This window comes from Rhinolophus ferrumequinum, chromosome 17 (assembly GCF_004115265.2).
Source record: "Rhinolophus ferrumequinum isolate MPI-CBG mRhiFer1 chromosome 17, mRhiFer1_v1.p, whole genome shotgun sequence".
NCBI classification, from domain to species: domain Eukaryota; kingdom Metazoa; phylum Chordata; class Mammalia; order Chiroptera; family Rhinolophidae; genus Rhinolophus; species Rhinolophus ferrumequinum.
The window spans coordinates 2,105,775-2,129,259 of NC_046300.1; the positions used below are offsets into that span (position 1 = coordinate 2,105,775).

A 23,485-nucleotide genomic window follows, 5' to 3' on the forward strand; every position below is an offset into this window, starting at 1 on the left:
ACAGACTACCTTTCCAATGGCAGCCATCTCCTAAATCTGTTGTCCTCACTATACCTGAATAATAATAAAACCTACATTTTAAAACAGCTGTGTATCGGGAAGTTGGTTGGTCAGCATGGAGTATGGATAGTCTCGAGAGATATTTATTAGAGGTATGGTGAGGCCTTATAAAGTGTGCCTGTCACTTACAAAGTGCCATCCTCAGTGACCTCCATGCTGAAGGGGAGGACTGCAAAGTGACCAGTAGAGGGCCTGAGCAGTGCCTAAGCAGTTGCACTCTTTGGGATCAAAACTGACTTCACTCCTTCTCAGCTGTGTGATTTTGAACAAGTCCTCTGTGCCTCTTTTCCTTGAGACGTCCCTTGAAGGACTCACAGGATGGGGCAAAGTTGGTATACTCGCGTTTATGGCTTATTACAGTGAAAGGGTACAGGCTCAGCCAAGAGAAGTGGCATGCAGGGTGGGGCTCAGGAGAGCCTCACCTCAGTACCCTGTCGTCCTCCCAGGGGAGCTGGGCACACGGTGCTCATTCTTCCCAGGAAACATGCAGGACAACATACGTGGAAGCTTACTTGAGTCGTGCTGTCCAGTTTTGATTGGGGCTCAATCAGGTTCACTTGGGTGACTGCCCCCTTGGTGACATACTTTAGTCTCTAGTCCCCCCCACATACACCAAGTTCTAGCTGATACCACAGTTCCCAAGCCTCTCCTCACACCCCCACACACCCCATAAATCACAATGTTGGCACCGACTACCTGGCACGGCCCCAGGTCCCAGGTAAACAGACACTGCCAGCAGGGCTGTCCCAGGGCTTAGGGTTACCTCCCCTGGCAAAGGGTCAGACATTTCCTTGGGCCAGTGTAATCCGTTCGGGAACAGGCACTTCGATGAGTTTCCACACTCATTAAGTACATGACAAGCATTTATGTTGTTATTGTTTTAGTGGCCATGCTAGAAGCTCGCCACAGGACAGCACTGTAAAAATATGCTGGATTCTTACTCTTTGCACTTTTCTGGGTCTATGCAGACACCTCTATGTTGTTAATGGCTGTTTTAGTCATTCATGGTTACAACATACCTGATTAAGGCTCACAGCCTCAGACGGACCCTACCCTAGTGCTGCCTTCCTCCTGTACCCCTTCAAGGGCCCTGGGTGTTCCCAGAGCTTTGCAAACACACATTTAGAGATGACCCCTGGGGCTATTCGACAGGTGGCTGATCTCATTCATCATATATTGGATTCTCCTATTCTTACCTTCAGAGTAATCTTATTTCTACCTTGTTGGGGACACATCACTGGAACTTCCAATATTCTATACAAGAATCTATTCCCGTTATTTCAGCCACCAAATGAGATTGTTTTTCATGAGGCAGCACTAAAGGTTTGCACAAAACTCAGTGGCTAATTCCTTTTTCCCAGCTTCATTGTCATGAAGCAAAAAGATACAATGAAAGGTTAGGTTGTTATTGCCCCATCTCATTATTGTTGATGCAAAACTGCAGATTAATTTGCTTGTGGTTATGGAAATAGCTCCTTTGACCTTGGTGACTCCATCAGAAAGAATTTGTTTTGTAGACAGCGTTGCTTAAGAGCATTTGGCATTTCCTCAGGTAGAACAACCACCCAGAGAGCATGTGTCTTCTTTCCTCTTTTCTTTCTTCTTTCTTTCTTTCTTTCTTTCTTTCTTTCTTTCTTTCTTTCTTTCTTTCTTTCTTTCTTTCTTTCTTTCTTTCTTTCTTTCTTTCTTTCTTTCTTTCTTTCTTTTTTTCTTTCTCTCTCTCTCTCTCTCTCTCTCTCTCTCTCTCTCTCTCTCTCTCTTTCTTTCTTTCGTGTACTGATCACTGCAGAAATATTGCATGGAATATGGTAGAAAAAACCTTCAATGTGTAGAGGCAGTGCCCTTTGATTAGCAGCAGAGGCTCGGCTGTTAGGTCCCTGGGCTGACCCTGGAACCGCAGACAAGTGGCTTAGGTGCTCCACTTAGAAGGGGCTGGTGCTGCTACCGCTGTCTTCTTTTCTGATTCAGGAGAAGGGATGGGTTCTTGTTTATTTTTTTGTTTCCTGTTTTGTTTTCTGCTGTATGTCCTGCCTCAAAAGTGAGGCATAGAGGAAGCACCCGATAAATATTAGTTGAATGAACAAAGTGGCATCATGAGGATAAACTGGCATTATGCCTGCAAAGCCCTGAGAGCAGGACCTGGCACAGAATTAGCTCTCAGTAAATATCCATCCAAAACACACACAGTTAAAACAAAAACAGATTAAATCCTTTATACTCAAATAAAGAATTTGGTAATGGATTTATATAAAATTCATTAATTATAATAATAGACTCCATTCATTTATTCATCAAATATGTATCAAGCAGTTATCCCGTGCACTGTTGTCAGTCCTGGGGAATAAGCAAAAATAGCCACAAATAAAGAGCACCCATGAAACTTTCTGCCCTGCTGTCTGTCAATGACTGACAGCCGAGGGAGAAGAAACCTGTAACACACTGATGAAATCAGGGTACGTATTGAGATCATTAACTTTATTATTAATCTTTTGCCATTTTGGTATTTGTCCGATTCCGTACAATTCTAGAGATACAAAAGCAACCTCTTCTCTCAGACAAGAGGTTATTCCGACTCCCAACTTCATGGCCCATGTCTGCCTTAGAGAATTTCTCAGCCAGTTGTTTCAGGTCATAGGCATAATTGGCTATTAGTCATGTCAGCACCGTTGTGCGTGGACGTACATGGCAGCGCCATCCCTCAGCCGTCTGAAAAGCGAGGTTCCAGTTTCTGATTAATCTTTGGCTGGTCATTGAGGATGCCGAAGCAGCTCCTGCCTAATTAGACCATTTTATCTCTAAGCTCATCCATGTTCTGGATGTAATAGTGATAGAGGTGCCAGCACGTCCAAGCACAGCCCTGCCACCTTGCTAATCAGCCTCTGCGATTTCCTAGGGAGACCACTGTTGGAATTGTTAAAGCCCAATTGTTGTGAGAGGTTATACGTAAGTGGATGTTTTTACCTCCAAGTCAACTGCACACAGTTAATGAAACCTAAGGAGTTCATAAAATTAAAAAATAAAAAGCAGCATGTATAACATTTAGTGACGTAAGTCAAGCACGTGCACACACACACACACACCCCACAATGTGATAGAATAGAGACATGTGTACTTAAAGGGGGAAGATCACATGTGATAATGAGCATGGGCGCTTCATTTTATCAGCTGTGTGAACACGGGCAGCTCACAGCCATCCCAATGTCACCTGCTCGTCGGTCCAGTGGAAATAACATGAACATCGACAAGGTTGTTGTGATGATTAAAATGCATTAAGTAATACTTTATAAGATCTCATGCAATGTCTACTCTGCAGTGTGTGCTAATTACACGGTGGTTGTTACGATTCTAGGAAACCACCCCATTCCCCCAACTCATGCAAAGGAACAATTAACATTTTGTAACAATTCATACTGAAAAGCAATTACTTCACTTCTCTAAGGATTGCACGCGATCAGAGGAAAAGACAAGGCAGACAGGTTTTGCTATTTCCACCTGGCTTCTTGAGGTGTGTGGTCTAGTTGTTCCAGGATTTAGGCCAGAATTCCAAGAGCTCCTGGAAGGCAGAACAGGAAGTGAGCTTTATTCTATGAAGTGTTTGAGGCTTATCTTCCCAGCATCTCCAAAGGATTGTCCATGAAAATAAAAAAGACAAAAAGAAAAGAAAAGAGAAGAGAAACAAAGTAATCAAAAATTAAAAACCAAAAGAGCATTCCATGTGGGGCTACCTTCCAAAATTGTCTTCAAATTAGTTCGGAACATACCAAATCCTGGATTGCCTCTTGAAGAATCACAACTATTGTATTGTTGAAAGGTCTGAGAAATCTGGGAACAGTTCTAATACAAAGAATAAAGGCACAGCTTTAAATCCTTTGACTTAGTTTTTTCTGAAATGCACGATATGTGTTGCCGCACAAAACGCATTTCAGAAAAAGGCAGAGCTACAGTGTTGTGGATAGAATCATGTCCTCCACACAGTCCATATCCACCAGTAAACAGAACAGGATCTCAACTTGCCAATAGGGACTTTGTAAATGTAATTAAATATATTGTGATGAAATCACCCTGGATTTTGACTGGGCCCTAACTCCAATGACTGGTGTCCTTGTAAGAAGAAAGAAAAGGACACACAGGTAAGAGGAGAAGGTGGTGAGGTGAAGATGGATGCAGGGATTGGAGTGAGGGGCTGTGGGCCAAGGGACCTCAAGGACCACCAGCCACCAGCAGCAGCTGGGATGAGACAAGGGGTGGTTCCTTCCTGAGAGGCTCCTGCACAGTCAGCCCTGATGACACCTTCATCTTAGGCACCGAGCCTCCGACATGTGAGAGTGAATGCATTGGTCTGAGCCTCTCAGTCTGTGCTGATGTGTTCTGGCAGCCCTAGGAAACTAGTACATATAATATTCCAAAATGGCAATTTGGAAAGTAAGAAATGCCGGTAAATATATCATGATGAAAGGGTTCTCTCTTAGCCCATTAGTTTTGGTTCCAATTTTTGGTGATTGGGGAGGGGGGGTGGTGAGGAGCTGTACACCGAGGAGAGGAAAGGAGCAGTGGGAAGGTGTGTGAGGAGGCACTAACTCACGGCTGAAAGGTGACCTCTCCATCATTTCTTATGTTATCTCTTGTGCTCTGTCAGCAAACGCACGTGGCTCTTGTGAGTTACTGGTGATTGTGAAAAGGGTACAAACCAGACAGCTTCTCTCATCACACCTCCAAGAGAAACAAATGAAAGATTATAAAATAAGAACTAGCCAACATGCAGTAGTAATGTTTCCTTATTTAAGGTCTCTGTGCTTAGCATTCAGTCAGCGTGGAAAACTGAGATGAATGTCTACATTTTCATAGACGAAGACCTGAGCAGAATTTTGGTTTCATTTCTTTGTGTAGAAAAAAACAACAAAAAAACAAAACCACATATTTTTAATTCAGCCCTTTGCAGAGCTACTGCAAGACAGCACTGTGTGAACCCAGCCTCAGTACCTATGACACATGATGGGCGGGCGGGCATCTGTGATATCTCCAGAGCAAGAGAAGGAACAGCCAAGGTCATGGTATCAGAAGGAGCCAGAGGCTCCTGGACCCTTTGGGGTGTGGTAGGCAAATAAGACAAAAGGAGAGTTGCCCTAAATCTAGTTCCATCTTATCTGGAGAGCACAGCCTAGGGACCCCCTGCTAAATTCCTTAAATATAAGCCTGCTACCTCCCAGTTCCTTTGGCATTCAGAATTTGGACACTTTTCTAAAATTGCAAGTGTGATCACGAGCTTAGGTCATGTTCATGATTCTGCAAAGAGCTCAGGGTTTGTTCCTCATGCTTAAAGGTGGCTAAAAGAAACTTTTTGGTTCCTTTGTGGGTCTCCGTCTCTGAGCCCCATCTTTGGTGAGGTCTTCTTCAGCCGGAGTTACTTGACTTCTCCAAAGCCTCCTTAATGTCTCTCAATTCAGAGCACTTGTTTGTACTGCCCTGTTTTCTTACGAAAACATCCTTCCATCCTTACCTCCTGTACGCTTGCGATCTTAAGACCGTGATTTCTAATGTTAGACTGACAAGTTTCAGCCTCTACCCGGTGTCAAATGGGAGAGGATTTGCATTTCCTCGTAGAGTTGTGTTAAGAATTAAATAAGATAACAACCGGTCAGTACATGGAACATTAGTAAATTGTCAAAAACGTCATCACCATCATCTATACCAAAATATGGAACAATGTAAATATTTTCATTTAGATATATTAGTCACATGAATTATGATGAAATTTTCAAAATTTATAGTTCCATTAATAAAAATAAAACATCATAAGTGCCAATTAAGAGCAGGGAAAATGCTTATGTTATGTTTTGCACTGAATAACAGCAAAATTTAAAAGTTAAAAATCAAAAATTCCTGGGATTATAGGTACCAATATCTTAATAGCAGTTATTTTGCCGTGGCAAAATTGGGTCTTTTTTCTCTATATACTTTTTGCGTCTTGCAAATATTCCACAATGAACATCTACTATTTTTATAATGGTATAAAATAATAGCCTTAAACTTAAAAAGAAAATGCTGGTTGAGTAAAGGAAATGTTTCCCTGCATGTTCACAACAGTCTATGCCAGTGAGATGTGTCACAGAGTGTCTAACTTTTTTCTCTGACGAAGAACATGGAAACGGGTGGTAAAGAACGTGAGGGAAGGAGAGAAGTGAACAGGAAGGAGGAAGGGAAGCTGGATGCAGACTCATTTGGTTAAATGTTACAAGGTCAATGCAGCATCCAAGTGTCACAGGGACTGTTTATGTTCAAACACTGAAGCGAGAACAACAGCAAGGAAAATTCAGAACTGGCTGACCCTTGAAAGAATAAACAGAAAATGTCCAGGGCTTTTCTCACTCTGGAATCAACCAGTATCCCAGCTCATCAAAGAAAATGAATCTTTTGTTGATTACGAGTCTGAAAAAAATGGAACTCATGTTTGTCATCTCCATAAACAACCCTTCTCATTAAATCTTGATCTTGGGAGGAAGACAATATAGTATAATCGGGGGATGCGATGTCATCTTCTTATTTCATGTTCGAGTTCAGTCTGGTATAACTGTGGTGTTCATAAATTTTAAACTGATGCAGCAAGAGAGAGATAGAGAGAATAATTGCTCGTCGTCCACTCTGACGAGCATCTCTTGATACGAAAGATCACACTGGCAAGGGCAGGAAATGCACGAGAGGTTTTTACCCACCGATAATTTTAATTCATAAGAAACTTCCATTGTAAAAAATTGGAAAAAAAACCCACATAAGTTTATTTCTAAATAAAGAGGTTTTCAACCAAAATGAGAAAAACAGTCGCAAAAATGTTTCACAGTCCCAGGGAGAGAGGCAAAACAAAAACAAAAATACCTCATCCCCAATCTGTGAGGGAAGAGCTGAGAAAGGCAGGAAATTACAAATGAGCAGGTCTGCCCTTGGCCGTAGGCAAACTCTCTGAGACGGGAACGAGAAATGAGGTTACCAACATCCAGAGAGACACTAGCTGATAAAACTTAATCAGGCCAGTTTCACAAAGGGCAAATCTTTTCTGACAAATTTGGTGGCATTTTTGCATGGCAGAGAGGGCAGGAGGAGTACGTGACTGGGTTGAGAGAGAGAATTCCACTTGAGAAGGCAGAAAAGCACAGATGGTACATGTGGAAATGAGGCAGTCTTCACGTTCCAAAGGAGGCCACTCGGGTCACATTCGCCCCACACCCTCTGATGTCATTAAGACACTCATGTTGGCCATAAGCATGAAGCAGCCTCGATGGGTCCGAGTGCTGAGTTGGGGCACTGTATTACCAAAATTATGTCTGCTGTCATCAAATAATGGACATTGGGAGCACATATCCATGCTCGCTAGTCACAGATTTTTTGAGTGTTTTTCTGTTATTTATTTGTTTTTCCAAATGTCCTCCTTCCAGTTTGTGACTGATAGATACGTGGGATTGGTGCCATGTCACGCAGACGTAACTTTATCTCAGAGGAAAACCAGTGGGGCCACTGCTCTGTCTCAATGATAAGAATAGGTTTTGCAGGGATTTCCAACACCTTCCCTCCTGGACTTTTTAGGAAAGTGCTTTTAGGTGCTTGCGCACTTGGCAGCAGGCTGTTATTTTTCAACAGCTAATGTTGAAATGCTCTAAATTGGGGAAGTAATAAGGTCAAAGACCCAGAAAATCAAAAGAGAAAATCTGAGTTTACCTTTCAGTTGGCCCCTTAGCATCAGTCTATAAATGCACTTGTGCCTTTCATCCTAAAAATATAAATGAAAACTGAAGCACACACACCAACAACAGCTTCTCTACGTCCTGCTGTGATTTCTGCTGACCTCTCTTTTTCTTTGCCATCTGACTTCTTTATAGAGCACTCCATATTCCGTGGCATGGTTTTCCTTTGGTCTTCAGTTTACCTTAAACTTGGCCTTTATGTCTCAATTCATTTTGACTTTCATAGTGAAGCTTCTCCTGATGAAGAAAGAAGAGACTTCCTGATTGTCAACATTAGTGCTTTGCTGTTACTCTTGTTATTCACTGTTACTCTCTAACATGTGACAATCTTAAACATGTCCTCGATCAGAAGCTCTCCTTTCTTGGCCTCCGATGTGATGAGTATGACTGGCAGAATAATGGCCCCAAAGATGTCCATTCCTTATCCCCGGAATATGTTGGATGACATTGCAAAGGAGACATCAGTTTGCAGATGGAGTTAAGGTTGCTGATCTTAATAGAGAGATAACCGGTATTACCTGGATGAGCCCAATGTAATCACAAGGGTCCTTAAAAGCGGAAGACAGAGACAAAGAGAATGTGACCATGAGAGAACAGAGTCATTTGAGAAGGACTGGATGTACTATTGCTGGCTTTAAAGGTGGAGAAAGGGGTCCACAAGCCAAGCAACGGGGGTAGCTCTAGAAGCTGGCAAAGTCAAGGAATTCTATCTAGAGCCTCTAGAAGGGATGAGGCTCTACCAACATGTTGAGTTTTGCTCAGTGAGACCCATTTTGGCATTCTGACCCACAGAACTGTAAGATAATAAATGTAAGAGCGTGTGGTTTGATGCCAGTAAGTTGGAGGTAATTGGTTATGGTAACAACAGAAAACTACAAGGGATCCTGGTAGAACATGGTCAGCTTCTCACATGAATCTCCCTCACCAGTTAGTGTCCATTTTCTCTCTGTGGTCAATGCCATGGACGTCGAAATTCCCTGACCTCCCACCTTCTGTTTTCCTTTCCTTCAGTTCCACATTGTTACTGCCCATTACAAAGCTGCTGCCTCCCTTCTCTTCCAGCTGCTGCCTCCCTCCCCATCCAGCAGCGGTACAGCCAGCTGCTGGGTCTACGTCTACCAGTCCCTCTGGCGATGCAAATGTAACATGTTATAATTATATTTCTTAAAATAGCAAAATCGTGCATCTCAAACAAATATACATGAACCCATCCAAAAGACATTGTCTAACAAATTAATTAATGTGGGAACCAGTCAAATGTTGCAGTTTGTTTAAAGTAGAATTCAAAGAATCGCACGTGCGTAGTCTATAAGGAATGGTAAAATACATTTATAAATCAAAGCCAAATGGGTTTATTGTGGGTAAATTGCATGGTATGTGAATTACATCTCAAGAAAGCTGCTACGAAAACCAAAACCAAACAAAAACCTGGCTTATTCACAAAGAAACAAGAGAAAAACCAATTGTATTCCAGTGGACACAATTCATTTGCATTTCAATGGTAAGAATCATTTGCATTCTTAACAGTTTTCTTTTCCTTACATTGTTATAAAATAGATAAAAGATATTGAAAGGCAGAGTTAACCCAAAAAAGTGCAGTGGACAGGACACCATTTATTTATTTATTTATTTAGTTAGTTTCAGGTGTACAAAACACTGTAATAGTTAGACATGTATACCACTCACAAAGTGATAACCCCTTTCCCCCAATCTACTACCCCTCTGACATCGTATATAGCTGTTACAATTCCACTGACTCTATTCCCTGTGCTGCACTCCACATCCTGTGACTATATATATATATTAAATTATAGTTGACATTCATTATTATTCAGCTTCAGGTGTACACTGCAGTGGTCAGGCATCTACACCATCCATGAAGTGGTCTCCCTAATGCGACCAGTGTCCATTGGATACCCTACAAGATCTTTACAACATTATTGATTATGTTCCCCAAACGGACTTTCGTATCCCGTGGCAATCCTGTGGTTACCAATTGTGCTTTCTAATCCCCTCACCTTCTCCTTCATCCCCACTCCCCCTCCCATCTAGCAACCCTCAGTTTTTCCTCTATATCTCTGAGACTATTTCTGTTTACTTTGCTCATTTTTTCAGTTCTTCAGATTCCACATATAAGTGAGATCATTTGGTATTTGTCTTTCTCTGTTTGATTTATTTCACTTAGCATAATGTTCTCTAGATCCATCCATATTGTTCCAAATGGTAAGGTTTCATTCTTCTTTATGGCCGAGTAATACTCCATTGTATAAATGTACCACAATTTCTTAATACAGTTGTCTACCGATGTGTATTTCAGTTGTTTCCAAGTCTTGGCTATTGTGTATAGTGCTGCAATAAACAGTGCATATGTTTTTTTCAAATTAGTGTTTTGGATTTCTCTGGATAGATACCTAAGAATGGAATTGCTGGGTCATAAAGTAGTTCCAGTTCCAATTTTTTGAAATACCTCCATACTGATTCCATAGTAGCTGCACCAATCTGCAATCCCACCCACAGTGCACGAGGGTTCCCTTTTCTCCACAGTCTTGCCAGCACTTGTTGTTTGTTGATTTATTGATGATAGCCATTCTGACTGGGGTGAGGTGGTACCTCATTGTAGTTTTTATTTACATTTCTCTAATGATTAGTGAGATTGAGCATTTTTTCATATGTCTGTTTGCCATCTGTATATTCTCTTTAGTAAAATGTCTCTTCATGTCCTCTGCCATTTTTTAATTGGGTTGTTTATTTTTTTGGTGTTGAGTTGAGTGTGTTTTTTATAAATTTTGGATATTAACCCCTTATCAGATGTATCATTCATTGACAAATATCTCCTCCCATTCAGTAGGATGCCTTTTTGTTTTATTGATGATTTCCTTTGCTGTGAAAAAAACCTTTCAGTTTGATGTAATCCCATGTGTTTATTTTTTCTCTGACTTCCCTTGCCTGAGGGGAAGTATCAGTAAAAATATTACTAAGGGTAATGTCTGTAAACTTTCTTCCTATATTTTCTTCTAGGAGTTTTATGGTTTCAGATCTTATGTTTAAGTCTTTAATCCATTTTGAATTTATGTTTGTATCTGGTGTGAGGAGGTGGCCCAGCCTCGTTTCTGTACTGTGGTGATGACCACATTTGCCTGACCTGGTCATCTCTTGATGTCCTTTTTGAGACCTTTCACGAACTCCCCTGATATCCCTGATATGTCCTATCCCACATCTGTCATCTGGTCATATTTTTATTCTCCAGATGATCATTTTACACATTATCACCTCCTCTCAAACTTCCCGTAAATCCTGTCCTCTCATTTGTCTCAGCTGAGGATATCGCTTCCTCCTTCCTAAGAAAGTAAAAAAAAAAAAAAAAAAAAAAACACAGGCGATTTAACACGCTTTCAACCCCACACATGTCAGCCGGTACGTTTTCTCCTCGCGCCTATTTTCTCTGCCATCCCTCTTGCTTCTGAGGAAGGAACAGCAGTGACCCAGCTCCCCACAGGAGGGCATCTCTCAGGCATCACCTGTCTCTGTCCTGCAGCCTCTTGTCCACACACTACTGAGTCACGGCCAGAAGCACATGTGCGGTGACACCTCATCTCAACAACATGCCCTTGACCTTGGACTTTCTCCAACACTATCCTGTGCTGACCCCTTTATGAAAAAGGCCTCCACTTGTTCCCATACGCTCCGTTCCCAAGTCCTCACTCTGCCCCTCTGACCTCACTCCCTTCAGGATCCATGCTCCACTCAATGTCTTGTTGAGTCCTCAGTGGTCATCTGTTGCTGTCACCATGGTGTGTTTCACCCTCATCTCATGTGTCCGACCACCTCTGTTTGGCCAAGCTGGCCATCTCCTCCTGGGAGAAAGGCCACTGTAGATCATAGGTCGTTCCTAGGACGCCTCCTACAACACGGGCCATTCTTCCTCAGTACCTTTCTGGTTCCTCCTCACCGTTCTGATCTCTAAGTGTGACTTAAGGCTCTGTTTGGACCTCTCCTGTGCTATGCATACACTCATTCTGACTCTCAGACAGGTACTCTCTCCAGAAGCATAGATGCAGACCCACACTGCGTGGTACCTTAGACAGTTTCAGTAGGACGTCTAATGGAAGCCCTCGGGGCTTTGCACATGCTTTTCCTGTGTAAGATTTTTCTTGCTGCATGTCCATGGGATCCCTGTACACCTGGTACCAGATCAGTGATGTCTTCCTCTAGCACCTTTTATGAAATAGCATCTCACCTCAACCCGGAATTCCTCACTCCCTCACCCTTTGTTTTCCTCGGAGAACTTCAAACTACCTCGGGTGCCACGTGCTCCCGTGTGGACGCATTTAATGCTTCCTCCAATTAAGCTTCACCACAATAGCAGTTTTAGCAGTTTGTTCCACTGCTGCGTTTCCAGACCTGAAGATCGTTCCTGCACATAGTAAGCCCACAAATCAGTGTTTAGTAGGGGCTAAAAATGAGTTAACTTGCATCTCCTTTCTCATCTCTTTTCATTCTCCCCGTGCCTCATCTCTCTCCTTCTCCTCCTCCAATAGACACGCCAGCATACCAGCATCCTTGCATTCATCCACAAACACCCGCTCAGTCTTCCCAGTGCTCCCATTCCTTTGTCTCTCACGTCAATCCATCGTACTGCCCTATTGGTTCTGCCTCTAACACTTCAGAACAGCTCTCACATTGTTCTCGGTCCCTTCAAACCTACTGACAATGCTCCAATTATCCCTGTGTTTTCAAATGTTTGATAAATGATGCCCCCATCTGTGTTTCTCTCCCCTAGCCCTCAGCCTTCCTCTAGTGAGTCGTAGATCTAAGCATGTCGCACTCCTGCATAAAATGGAAAACACTCCCATGTTTTCTACCTGTTTACTCATCAAGTTCAAACCTCTGGCATGTCATATAGGATTCTTCCAAACTGATTGGAATCCACGATTCCATCTTTATATTTTATTACTCTCTTACTTTCCAGATTAGTTACATTTTTTGAATGACAGATATTTCATATCTTTATTCGAGTTATTTTTCTTAAAATTTCCTTACTCTATCCTTATCCTTCTCTTTCAAAGACATTCTCATTCTCATTTTTTTTGTACGTGGCCCAAATATTGCATCTTTGTCACTCTTTCATAACTTCTAGGTAGAATTAATAATTTTCTGGACTCCCTTAAAATTATATGAATATAATTATATATATATATGCTTTTGAAATAATACTTACCCTCTAATATAGCAGTTAGTCAATTGTTTGCATGCCCTTTCCCTGGAGTGTGTATCACAGTGACTTGAGAGTATGGGTTCGATCCCAGTACTCTCTAGCTGTTTGGTATCAAGAACGTTACTTAAGTTCTCTTAATCTCAAGTTTTTCACCATTAAATTGGGAATATTAGAATCTACCTGACAGTGTTCTTGTAAGGATAAAATAAGATAATTACTGTGCAACTTTTTCTCTGGAACTCACCGTGTGCCAAAATTGCTCTTATTAGATTATAAGCTTCTCGAGTGCAATTTATTTACTTAGTTTGGCATTGTCAGTGCATAAAGAAGTTTCAACGCATAATCAGAGGTAATAAAAGTTGGTTGAATTTACTTTCATTAGACTTTATCACCGTGTGCTGGCAATACCCAAGTAAGCATGCTGTAGAATTATATTTCGGTTTGGCTTTAAACTAAAGAGATCAACGGAATGCAAAATATATGCTAATGAACACTTCTTATTATGATTTGCTTTATGATCTGTGTGTCCCTTCCAATATGTTGTATACCTTCCAGGCAGGTTTAATACTTAACCTGCAAACCTTGAGGTCACCACAGATGTCTGGGTGGGCTAAGATGCTGTGGTCTCCAGTGTCACACCGTGGGTGCACCATCAATTCATTCTGCTAGGGTAACTTACATAAAAATGACCAGAATGATTCCGTATGTTCAAATTCCGTAGCTCCTCAATGAAGAACTGTCTTCTCAAAGGTCTGTCACACGGAGGAAATGTCAGGCATGGCCATTGCCAGATGACAAACTTTTTTTCAGATCTTTGATGCTCGCTTGTATAAGGAGTCACTAATTATCCAAATTATAAAATGAATGCCAGTTTACGTATGGTTTGAGCCTAAGTAATGCTTGAAGTAAAAGCTATTTTGAACTCACATTTTTACCAACCTTATTGAAATGTAATTGACATATACCATTGTGTAATTTACGGTGTACAAGGTGTTGATTTGATATATATTGCAAAATTATTAGCACATAAGGTTAGTCAGCATGTACATCACCTCACATAGTTACAATGTTGTTTTATGATGAGAACTTCCGAGATCTACTGTCTTAGCAACTTTCAAAGGTATAATACAATACTGTTAACTACAGTCTCCATGCTGTACGTTATTCATCTTGTAACTGGAAATTTGTACCATTTGACCACCTCCCCTGCCCCGTGGGGTTACCTGAATGCCACCCCCACCGTCTGGGCCTGTGCTAGTCTCTGGTTTCAGAGGGGGCTGGCCTTCAGGTTCTGGGTTCTACCTATCGGCTCCTAGTAACTTCTGAAAACAGGCTGCCTGCCCAGGTTGTCTGCTCTTTGCAGTTCAGGAGAGGGAACGCCCCGAACTCTGGACTCTCGTTGTTTATTTCAGTCTGTCTCTCTCAAGGCTCCTTGAGTTGCAGGGAACAGAAACTGTGAAGCTGTGAAGCTGATGGCTTATGGGACCAGAGGCAGGTCTCACTACACACTGGAAGCAAGGATCAAAAAGCTCAGCTACTCTTTACTCAGTTATTCTTTCTCTCCATGGTTCAACTGTCTGTCTGTCTGAATCTCTAACTCTTCATGAGTTTCATGGAAGATGGATGCTTTAATATTCCCGAACAACCTTATCTCCACTCGAGTAACCATCAGAGACCAGCATCTCTTAGTACTACTACCCATTCCCAGGAGAGAGAAACACAGCAGTCCTGCAGACATAGCACCTTTGGTCCTGTCAGTCATGGCCAAGGGGACCCAGTAAAGTAAACCAAACATGACTTTAGGAGCTCACTCCTGTGGGATAAACACTGATTCTCCGTGAAGAGGTTCATACACTTTCAGAAATGCCAAAATGTGACTGCCTTAGATCCAATCAAAGTCTCCCAAGACCCAGGGGGTGACAATGAATGTTAGACATTGGTAGCTTTGATCCAGTGTTGGAGTCAGGTCATAGATTGAAACATTTCTTAAACTCCATCAGAAATAAAAGAGGGGGGAAAATGGGCAAATCCTTACATGCATTTTCAATAACATTGCAAGTTTCTTTTTTCGTCATTTAAAAAATATTTTTCATTGTTCATCTACTTCAAAGTTCTTGCAAGCTTTACTGGCAAGTAACACATTTTAAGAGAGTAGCATTAAAATCACAGGTGGCGATTTTATAGTAGTAGATGTTTTCAATACAATTATTTGATCATGTGTTGTTATAGTAGCTCAACATACCAACATTTTAACTAACCTCTAATGTATTCTTAAAGTAAAAGTTCTTGAAAAGGTATTTTGATTCCTTGTGTCTGACATCATATTGTCATGTTTTCAGCTGTTCTGGTACAGAAATTCAGTGTTATCTTTGCTTTCTGACAGTGTACACAAAGTGACAAAAATCTGCTATTATTTCATTATTTCATTACAGTATGAAGAAATCTAACAGTTTGCCAAAAGAGATTGAACAATTAATTGACAAGCTAGACTTTTTACTGGTATGAGTCGAGCTTTAAAATTTTGTAATGACAAATATCCATGAGTAAATAATATACCAACCGATGCTATTTCACCAAGACCAAGTTCTGTGTCTCCCAGGATGAACCCATTTGTTGGAAAATGCCTGATTCTCTTAGTCTTAAGTTTATCTATTAAGTGGGATTGGAAATGTGTGTCACAAAAGGTGTGAGAGGGATTTAATCTGCTAATTGTTGCATGTAAGGTCCTTTGAAAACCACAAATCGCTCTCCCAAATATAAGGCATCATTAATTTAAATTATATTCCAGATTTAGATTATATGAAGTTCCAACAGCACTTTTCTCTGAGTGAAGGTAAAGGAAAGTAAATAAATTAACATTTGTTTTGTTCATGGCCCTATACTCTTTCCTTAATTAAAAAGAAATCAATTGTTTTTTTTTAATATAATGCATGTTGCTTTTAAACATGCAAGCTATGAAAAGCTATGCAAAGCAAATGAAAAACCTTATCCTAATAAAACTCGCAAAATAAAAATTATTAAATTTGGAAAAATTGCAGCCATCTTTCTATGCATATAAATACAGAGAAGGTAGATTAATGTGTAGATAGATAAATGTATAGAAAGAGAAAAAACTTTCATAAAAATGAGATCATACCATAGATACTACTTTTAATGTCACAATTAAATTTTATTTTAATTTAGCAAAAGTAAAAATGAAAAGAATTATGAACTTCTAATAAATGATTTGAGACAACAACAATTATATATATTCTAAAAGATTCCTCTGAAGGTAACAGATGCACTGAACAACACTAAAAGGTCAGAGTGCTTATGCTTTTAAGAATTATGTTTATACATAAAAAAACTTATGCTTTAAATATATGTACGTATATATCCTATGGACCTTTTGCCATGAAAGGAAATGCTATTAGCACTCACACATTTCTAACAATATTCCCTCACCCACTGCTCATTTTTCTATTTGTATTGTTATTTTTACATTATCCAAGTTATAGCATTCATATTCTGTTCTGCAGCGAAAACTAACATTGCTCTTCAGTGTTAGTTTTATATTTAAATATAGTCCATGTATGTACATCCTATTTTTCCTTCATTCTTGAGATTTTGAGATTTTAATTGGATGCATGTCATTGTTAAGTCAGTTCTTTAACAGTCATTCATGTTTTATCCCCTGAGGGTTTTGCTTTTTGTCTTGATGTTAAAAAATGTTCAATGTCATTATATTTGAAAGATCCCTTGGTGGGTGAGAATAGTCATGCCACCCTTTTACTCAGAATATGGTAGGCTTTTCTTCACTGTCTTTTGCTGTAGGATGCTACTGTTAGAAAACCTGAGATTAATCTGATTTTTCTTTCACTCCTTTGGATGATTTGCTGTTTGAGCCTGCTCCTCCTGCAAAGTCTTTCTCTGACTTTAGGATCAGTCAGCTAGCTGGCACAGGCCTTGCTATTGAGTCCTGACTCAGTGTCCCTGGAATGTGGTGTATTCTTCCATTTACAGGGAATTTTCTTCATGGTATCTTCTGATACATTTGTTTGATTCTCCGTCTCAGTGACATCAAGGATCTTTACATCATATCATCTGTGTCTGGCATTTTTATTCATTGCATTTTCTTCAATTGCTTTATTATCTGTGCTTTTTCGACAGTATTAATTATAATTATCTCAAATTTTCTGTTTATGTCAGTAATTTGACATTCTGTAGTGTCTGTTTTGCCTATTCTAATTGATGTATTGGTTCTTTAAAGATTCTGTTTTGGTTGCAATTTGTATCCTCAAGTTTGCAACCTCCTAATTTATCTGATTCTATTGTCTGTTTTTTCATCTTGCTATTGAGTTACGTTACTTTTGTAATTCATGTTCTTATTCTACAGCATAAAACACCTTTGAGAAATTTTTCAGGGTTCCCTGAGTTATGTTTTCTTCCGGAATGAGTATTTTGTCTATCTTTGGCATGCCATGTTTTATTCACATGTATTGTTGTAGTGTTTTTTGCATCGTTCCTATTCCATTTCTTTTTATTTTGCTCACGCTTGAGGATCTATTTACAGACAATTGGTTTATTCCTTTATAGAGAAGGAAATTTCTTCTCGTTCTTCTCATCATATCATATCAGGGGCCTGTTTGTTTTCTCCCTCTTAGCTCCAGCATGCAGGCTGGGTAGATAATGAGAACCCACATTCTGTAGCTGAGGTGTGGTGGGCTTGAGGGAAGTCCAGGCTTTATCACCATACCTGGGTGCTACCCTCCATTTTACGGTTTTATCTTTACTGGAAAAGGGTGTTTTGGTGTGAATGGTGATCCTGCAAGATGTGAGATAGTGATATACTTTGAAATGTGACCTTGCATGGAGAGTGAAAGAGGGTGTCCGCACGGGGGAGACCCTTACAGCTCAGAACCTGAGGGAGGTAATGAGATGGGGACAGCCCAGCAGGTGGTGTAAATAGGTACGTGCACATAATTATATCTATAGCACACACACACACACAGACACACACACACACAGAGTCACGGAGAGGGCCTCAGAGCAAGAACACCTCAGTAAGAGCGAGTACACTTCACATCCAGGTCATGGCTTCTAAATACCACTCCCTAATAAAGGAAACCAGGTTATCTTAGGGAAGAAAAAAAAAAAAAAAAAACATCACTTCCATGGCTGAGGTAGAGGAAATACAAGATGATTCCAGAACACTTTCTTATACCATAAAGTAAGGAAGAGTTCAAAGAATGATAGGCACGTGTCAGAAAGACGAGAGAGCCAGGTTGAATGGGTGGGCTGCTGCTTGCCAAGTCAGGGACAAGTTGGGCATCAAAATAAATAGTAATGGATTACCACTTGTTTAATAAAATAAGAAACCACACATTCACACCGATAGAGTAGACCAGACTGATGGAAACACACGGAAAAAAAATGAAATGTTCAATGATTTAGCATTGTCACAAAGCCCCTAACCACAAAATACTTACTAATGCTGAAGGCAAAAAGCAGTAGCTTTACAGGGGAGGAGGCTGGCAGGTAGCACCTAATAACCGAATGACCAAAGTGAACTTCAGCAGCGATGGGACAGACAGAAGTCCCGAACGAGGCAGTGTGCCACACACACTTTCTCGAGGGGAATTGTAGTGAGATGGCAGACAACGTGCTGTACCTGGAAGAAGGGATGGAGGGATAGAGTGCAACCCACCTGATCACTGCATCCTGGCTGGCTGGCTGGCAGGAGTCTTTTTCATGTGAGATATATATATACATAGTATAGATATGTTTTTAAAGATCCCATTTTTACTGGTCTTACTACTATTTTTAAATGTCTTTATAGACCGTTTCCTTCAGTGCACCCTCAGCATGCAGCTCCTTCAGGGCCCCAGCCACCCTGGGTAGCTGTCCGCTCAGACAAGCCCACACACGGTGACACATTACCAAATCAATGACTCGTAGTGTTCGAAGGTGTCACGGTCAGGGTTATCAAGGAAAGACTGGGGACTGGTTCCACACTGGTGGAGACTAAACAGACAAAACAGTTAAATGGGGTCTGATTTAACTGATTTCTCAGCTGGACCCTTTTGCTACAAAGGGTTTTATTAGGAAAAATGATGCCAGCAGTGAGACTTCAGGATTAGATACTAGTACTGAATCGGTGTTAATTTCCTGGTGTTGATGGTTTTACTGTGGTTGTGTATAAGACTGTCCCTTGTAAGAAATGTAAACTAATTTATTTGGGGTGATGAGGCATCAGTTTGTAAACTTTAAGTGGTTTAACAAAATATTTCTTTGTACCGTTCTTGCACTATTTTCTGTATGCTTGGAATTGTTTCAAAATAAAAGTTTTTGTTTGTTTTTTTAATGTGTGTTGACTTGACATCCAACATGGACTTGCCTTCAAAGCAGGGTTTGGTTCTCTCATGTGGTGTTCTTCTTTTCTGTTTGCAGGTGACAGTCGTCTGAGCCGACCCATCTTTACCCAGGAGCCCCACGATGTCACTTTTCCTCTGGATTTATCACAATCTGAAATCACGCTGAACTGTGCTGCAAACGGTTACCCGTCATCCCATTACAGGTAAAATCCTACCTGTTGGCACCGCACTGTGTGTTTTCTTTGTCTTTGAGGTAAAACATGCACGCAGTGAAATGCTTCAAGTGCCCTCATTTGTAGGGGGCAGCACAGTGAGCTCTTACACAGGCATACATCTGTGTGCCCGCCACTGGAACAAGAACATATGCATTTTGTTCCCAGTTTCCCCCACTTTCCAGGCAGTATCCCCACCCCCACCCCCACCCCAGGCAGCCACTGTTAGGACTCTGCTGATTGGTTAGCTTTGCCTAGAACAGTTATTCTTGACATTGGTGCCACTCAGTGTCATGTTGTGGCCGAGAACTGAAAGAAAAAAGGAAAAGAAAGGGAGGGAGGGAGGAAAGAAACACAGGAAGACAGAAGAAAAAGAAAGATAAAGGGTAATGACAGGAAAAGAAAGGATGGAAAGAAAAAGATTTGTTTCCCAAATTTGCATGACTGAAGTGCCGGCTCATTCTGTACCCCCTGCCCCATAATGTAGGGTGGCTGCCTCAGTTGCCTAATAAAGAATGTCTGTGGAAGTGTTCCCTTAAAAGCAGTTCATCAAAATGGAAGCTATTTTATCAGATTCCTGTGACTCCAGAGACAGGGCCCATCAACCCAAAAGCACTGATTTTGGAAAAATATGTCAAAAGCAGTTATGTACCTTCTAAGGCAGAAAAATAACACTTATTTGGGGCAAGAAGAAAAATAATTATACTTGTTTCTCACATATTACTTTGGAATAATAGGGAAAAAGGGTCAGTAATATTTTTGTTCTTACAAGGTTGCAATAAAGACAGAATTCGATCCATGTTGTGGGTGGAATTCACAAATTTTAAAATATATACATGTAGATATTATGCTTGTGTAAATCATGGTATTTTGTTGGTAAGACTTGCATATGCAGTGTGAATATAGGAAAAGACAAAATCAATATTAATAACCATTGTACCTTTGGGTTTAAAAGCATTTTTTTTTAAGTCTTAATTTTTAGCAGGGAAGTTAAATCAACACACACAAAAAGTAGCAATTCCAATCCATTTTGGCAAAATAAGCTTTTTTGCCTACTTTTTATGTTGCATTAAAAACACCATATTTATATGTATAATTGCTTTGATCTTAAAATTCTCTAGATTAATTAACTAAATGATTCAACTGCACTAAGCTAAAGACAGCTCTCCCTTGTTCTGTGGAGCTAATGTCAGCATCATTTTGTTTTTAACAACAAAAGAGCTGGAAAGCTATGTCTTCCCGTATATTTCTCCTATGTGTACTAAACTTGCCTGTGTTTAGCACCCCCAAACCAGTGGAGCCCATCTGGTAGGTGAAAATCATTCACTGTACAAATGGTTTGTTTGTTTTCCTTAAATAATGCACTTCCTTATTTAATTTATCATGTGGTTAAATATATAAAAATCTGGTTAACACCTTTTTCAGATCATCTACTACTTAAAGTTGCAATGTTTATTTTTGAGAGCTAATTTGATTGATCATCAGGGTTAGTAGATTTTGTTAGAGAAAGGAAAGAATGAATATATGCATCCCTATAAAATAAGAAACATGTGCTATGTATCAGATCAGTCAATCAATCAAGCGAGCAGGCCTGATATAAAAATAGCTATTGGTTTATAACAGGTGGGAAAAGTATAAAACGGTGGGTCTCAAATAATTTGCTAATTAGTTTTATCTGTGAAGAAATACACTACATGAAGAGACTATACATTCCAATATTATTAAATGGCTTTTGCGTTTAAGATACTTGTAAGTTAAGAGGAAATTTATTTTCAGTCCCCATAATCTGGCTTAGCTCACCTCTAATATTATAACATAAAATACTCATAAGGCAAGAGGCTTTGGAGAGTGAGGAAAGAAAGGTTTTAACACTTAAATGCGAGAGTCAGACCCGATTTCCGTGATAATAAAGCAAAGGTCAGAGGTAGCTCAGATAATGTACATTAGCAAGAAAGTTTGAAATTTTAGTTTTAATAGGACCCTTTCTAACTTAAATTTAATTTTAAAAAACTCATTTATAAGTATACTCATCTTAGATTGTGTGTGTGTGAAATAGAGGGGAATCTTCCTGATTTGTGTAGCCTTATTTGAGGTTATTTGGATGTTGTGTGAAGATATCTATAGAAATAGCTCTGGACTTAGAACTAAGAGTTAGGATTCTGTCACAGCTCTGTCATTCTCTGTAATTTGCAATGATCATTTCTCTATCCTAGCATCAGCTCCCTTATCCAGGAAGTGAGGGTGTGGTTGATTTTAAGATGCATTTTCTTCCTTTTAGTAAGTTCCCTTTAGCAAACGGATTCTCACGGGAGTGTAAGCAGTATTTAAAGTGGAACTTTGGCAACAGTTTAAAACCAAGTTGTCTCATGTCGCTTCCAGTGGAGTAGACACCTTTGCAACCAGGATTTCAGGGAAGGTGAGAGGACGTAGAAGTGTTAGGCAAGTTTGGAGAAAAGCTTTCAAACAGAAAGGATCGCTCTTTATTGTGTTGAAGACCAGGTAACACATGAGAATTAAGTCTATCATGGACGCTTTGCAAAGGGAAGGGAACCGGGTCACCCAACGATGGTACTTGGGTAAGATTGCTTATACTTAGAAAGTCTAGAATAATCGGATAGCAGTGAGCTGGGTTCCAGCTCAGAATATGCGTTTTATTTGAAGCAACAGACACATACGTGATTTCTATATCAGCTCCACCGTCTGTCGGGAAAAGCTCTTTAGATGGCACGGAGCATTTGTGCCATGGTTCTCTTGACCTGGTCACCCAAAGAGGTGGCTTTCTTCTCCTACTGAGTCTGTGCCACCTTGTCGTAAACACACTGTTGAGTCTGGAGAAGCTGCTTGCCCTGAGTAAAAATCATAACAATAATTACTTTGCCTTTTATCCTTTTCATTCATTTCCTCACTTAATCTCCTTAAGAACCCCATGAGGTAAAACAGGGGAGCTGCTATTGTGCAGATTTTATAACTGGTGGATATGACTTCTGCAGAAATTGCATGACCTCTCCAAGGATGTACTGCAAGGGAACATCCAGGCTTGACCTGGGACTCCTTCCCGGGCACTGGCCTCAGTGTTAGTGCACATGACCCTGAGGCAGCAAGACTCTTAGGAAATCAGATTTCGAAGTTCTCCTGCAGGGATGTAGGGATGGGCCCAGACATAGGAGTTTTTAATAAGCACTCCATGCGATTCTAAAGCAAGGCCCCGTTTTGAAATACACACACACACACACACTTGCATTATCAAAGGGCCAAACGTAGCCCCCGGCCATTATATTCCTGACACAGGCTTAATTTCTTAATGGTAAAGAATGTTCCAGGCAAAAGGTCAAGATTTTAGTGCAAATCCACCATGTTTCCTGGAATTAGTAGGATGTCAATTCAGATGCCTAAAATAATCTTTTACAGCATGGTCTCTAGCCGGCATCGCAGGGACGTTCTCCTGGACATCGGTGCCTATCAGCACTGTCTTCCTGACAACCCCTTGAATTCATTACCAGTGCTTCTCCATCGATTTAACATATTAATTAGGACAAAGCCCACACCGGGCGGTGAACCCCTGATCTATATGCACAGTTTAATAATCATTGTACCGCAGTGATTAGAATGATTACGGCGATACAGTGAAATATTCATTTGCTGCAGCAAAGCCGACCACTTTGAATTTGTGTTGAAAAACAATTACCGAGCTTAATTAGGAGCATGTAATGATGGCAGCAGTTATTCCAGTGATTGATTTCAAAATTAAAGTGAGCTGGCAAACCGACTGCGGTGTCTCCTTGGCTTGGAAATGAGAGGGAACACGGAGGTCCCGAGACCGTGCCCTGGGACCCGGGTGTCACCGTGCTGGCACAGAGCACAGGGACCACTGAGACAGGCCGAGAGAGAAGGCTGCTCTCTACATGTTCCCCT

At 40.6% G+C, this 23,485-nt stretch overlaps 1 protein-coding gene across 1 annotated transcript in view; it reads left to right on the forward strand.

Annotated features, from left to right (window-relative positions):
* CNTN6 (contactin 6) overlaps positions 1–23,485 on the forward strand; it is a 249,377-nt gene that overhangs the window by 92,590 nt on the left and 133,302 nt on the right. Inside the window, 1 exon segment of the mRNA XM_033131532.1 lies at positions 19,438–19,564. Coding sequence (XP_032987423.1) covers positions 19,438–19,564 — 127 coding nt within the window.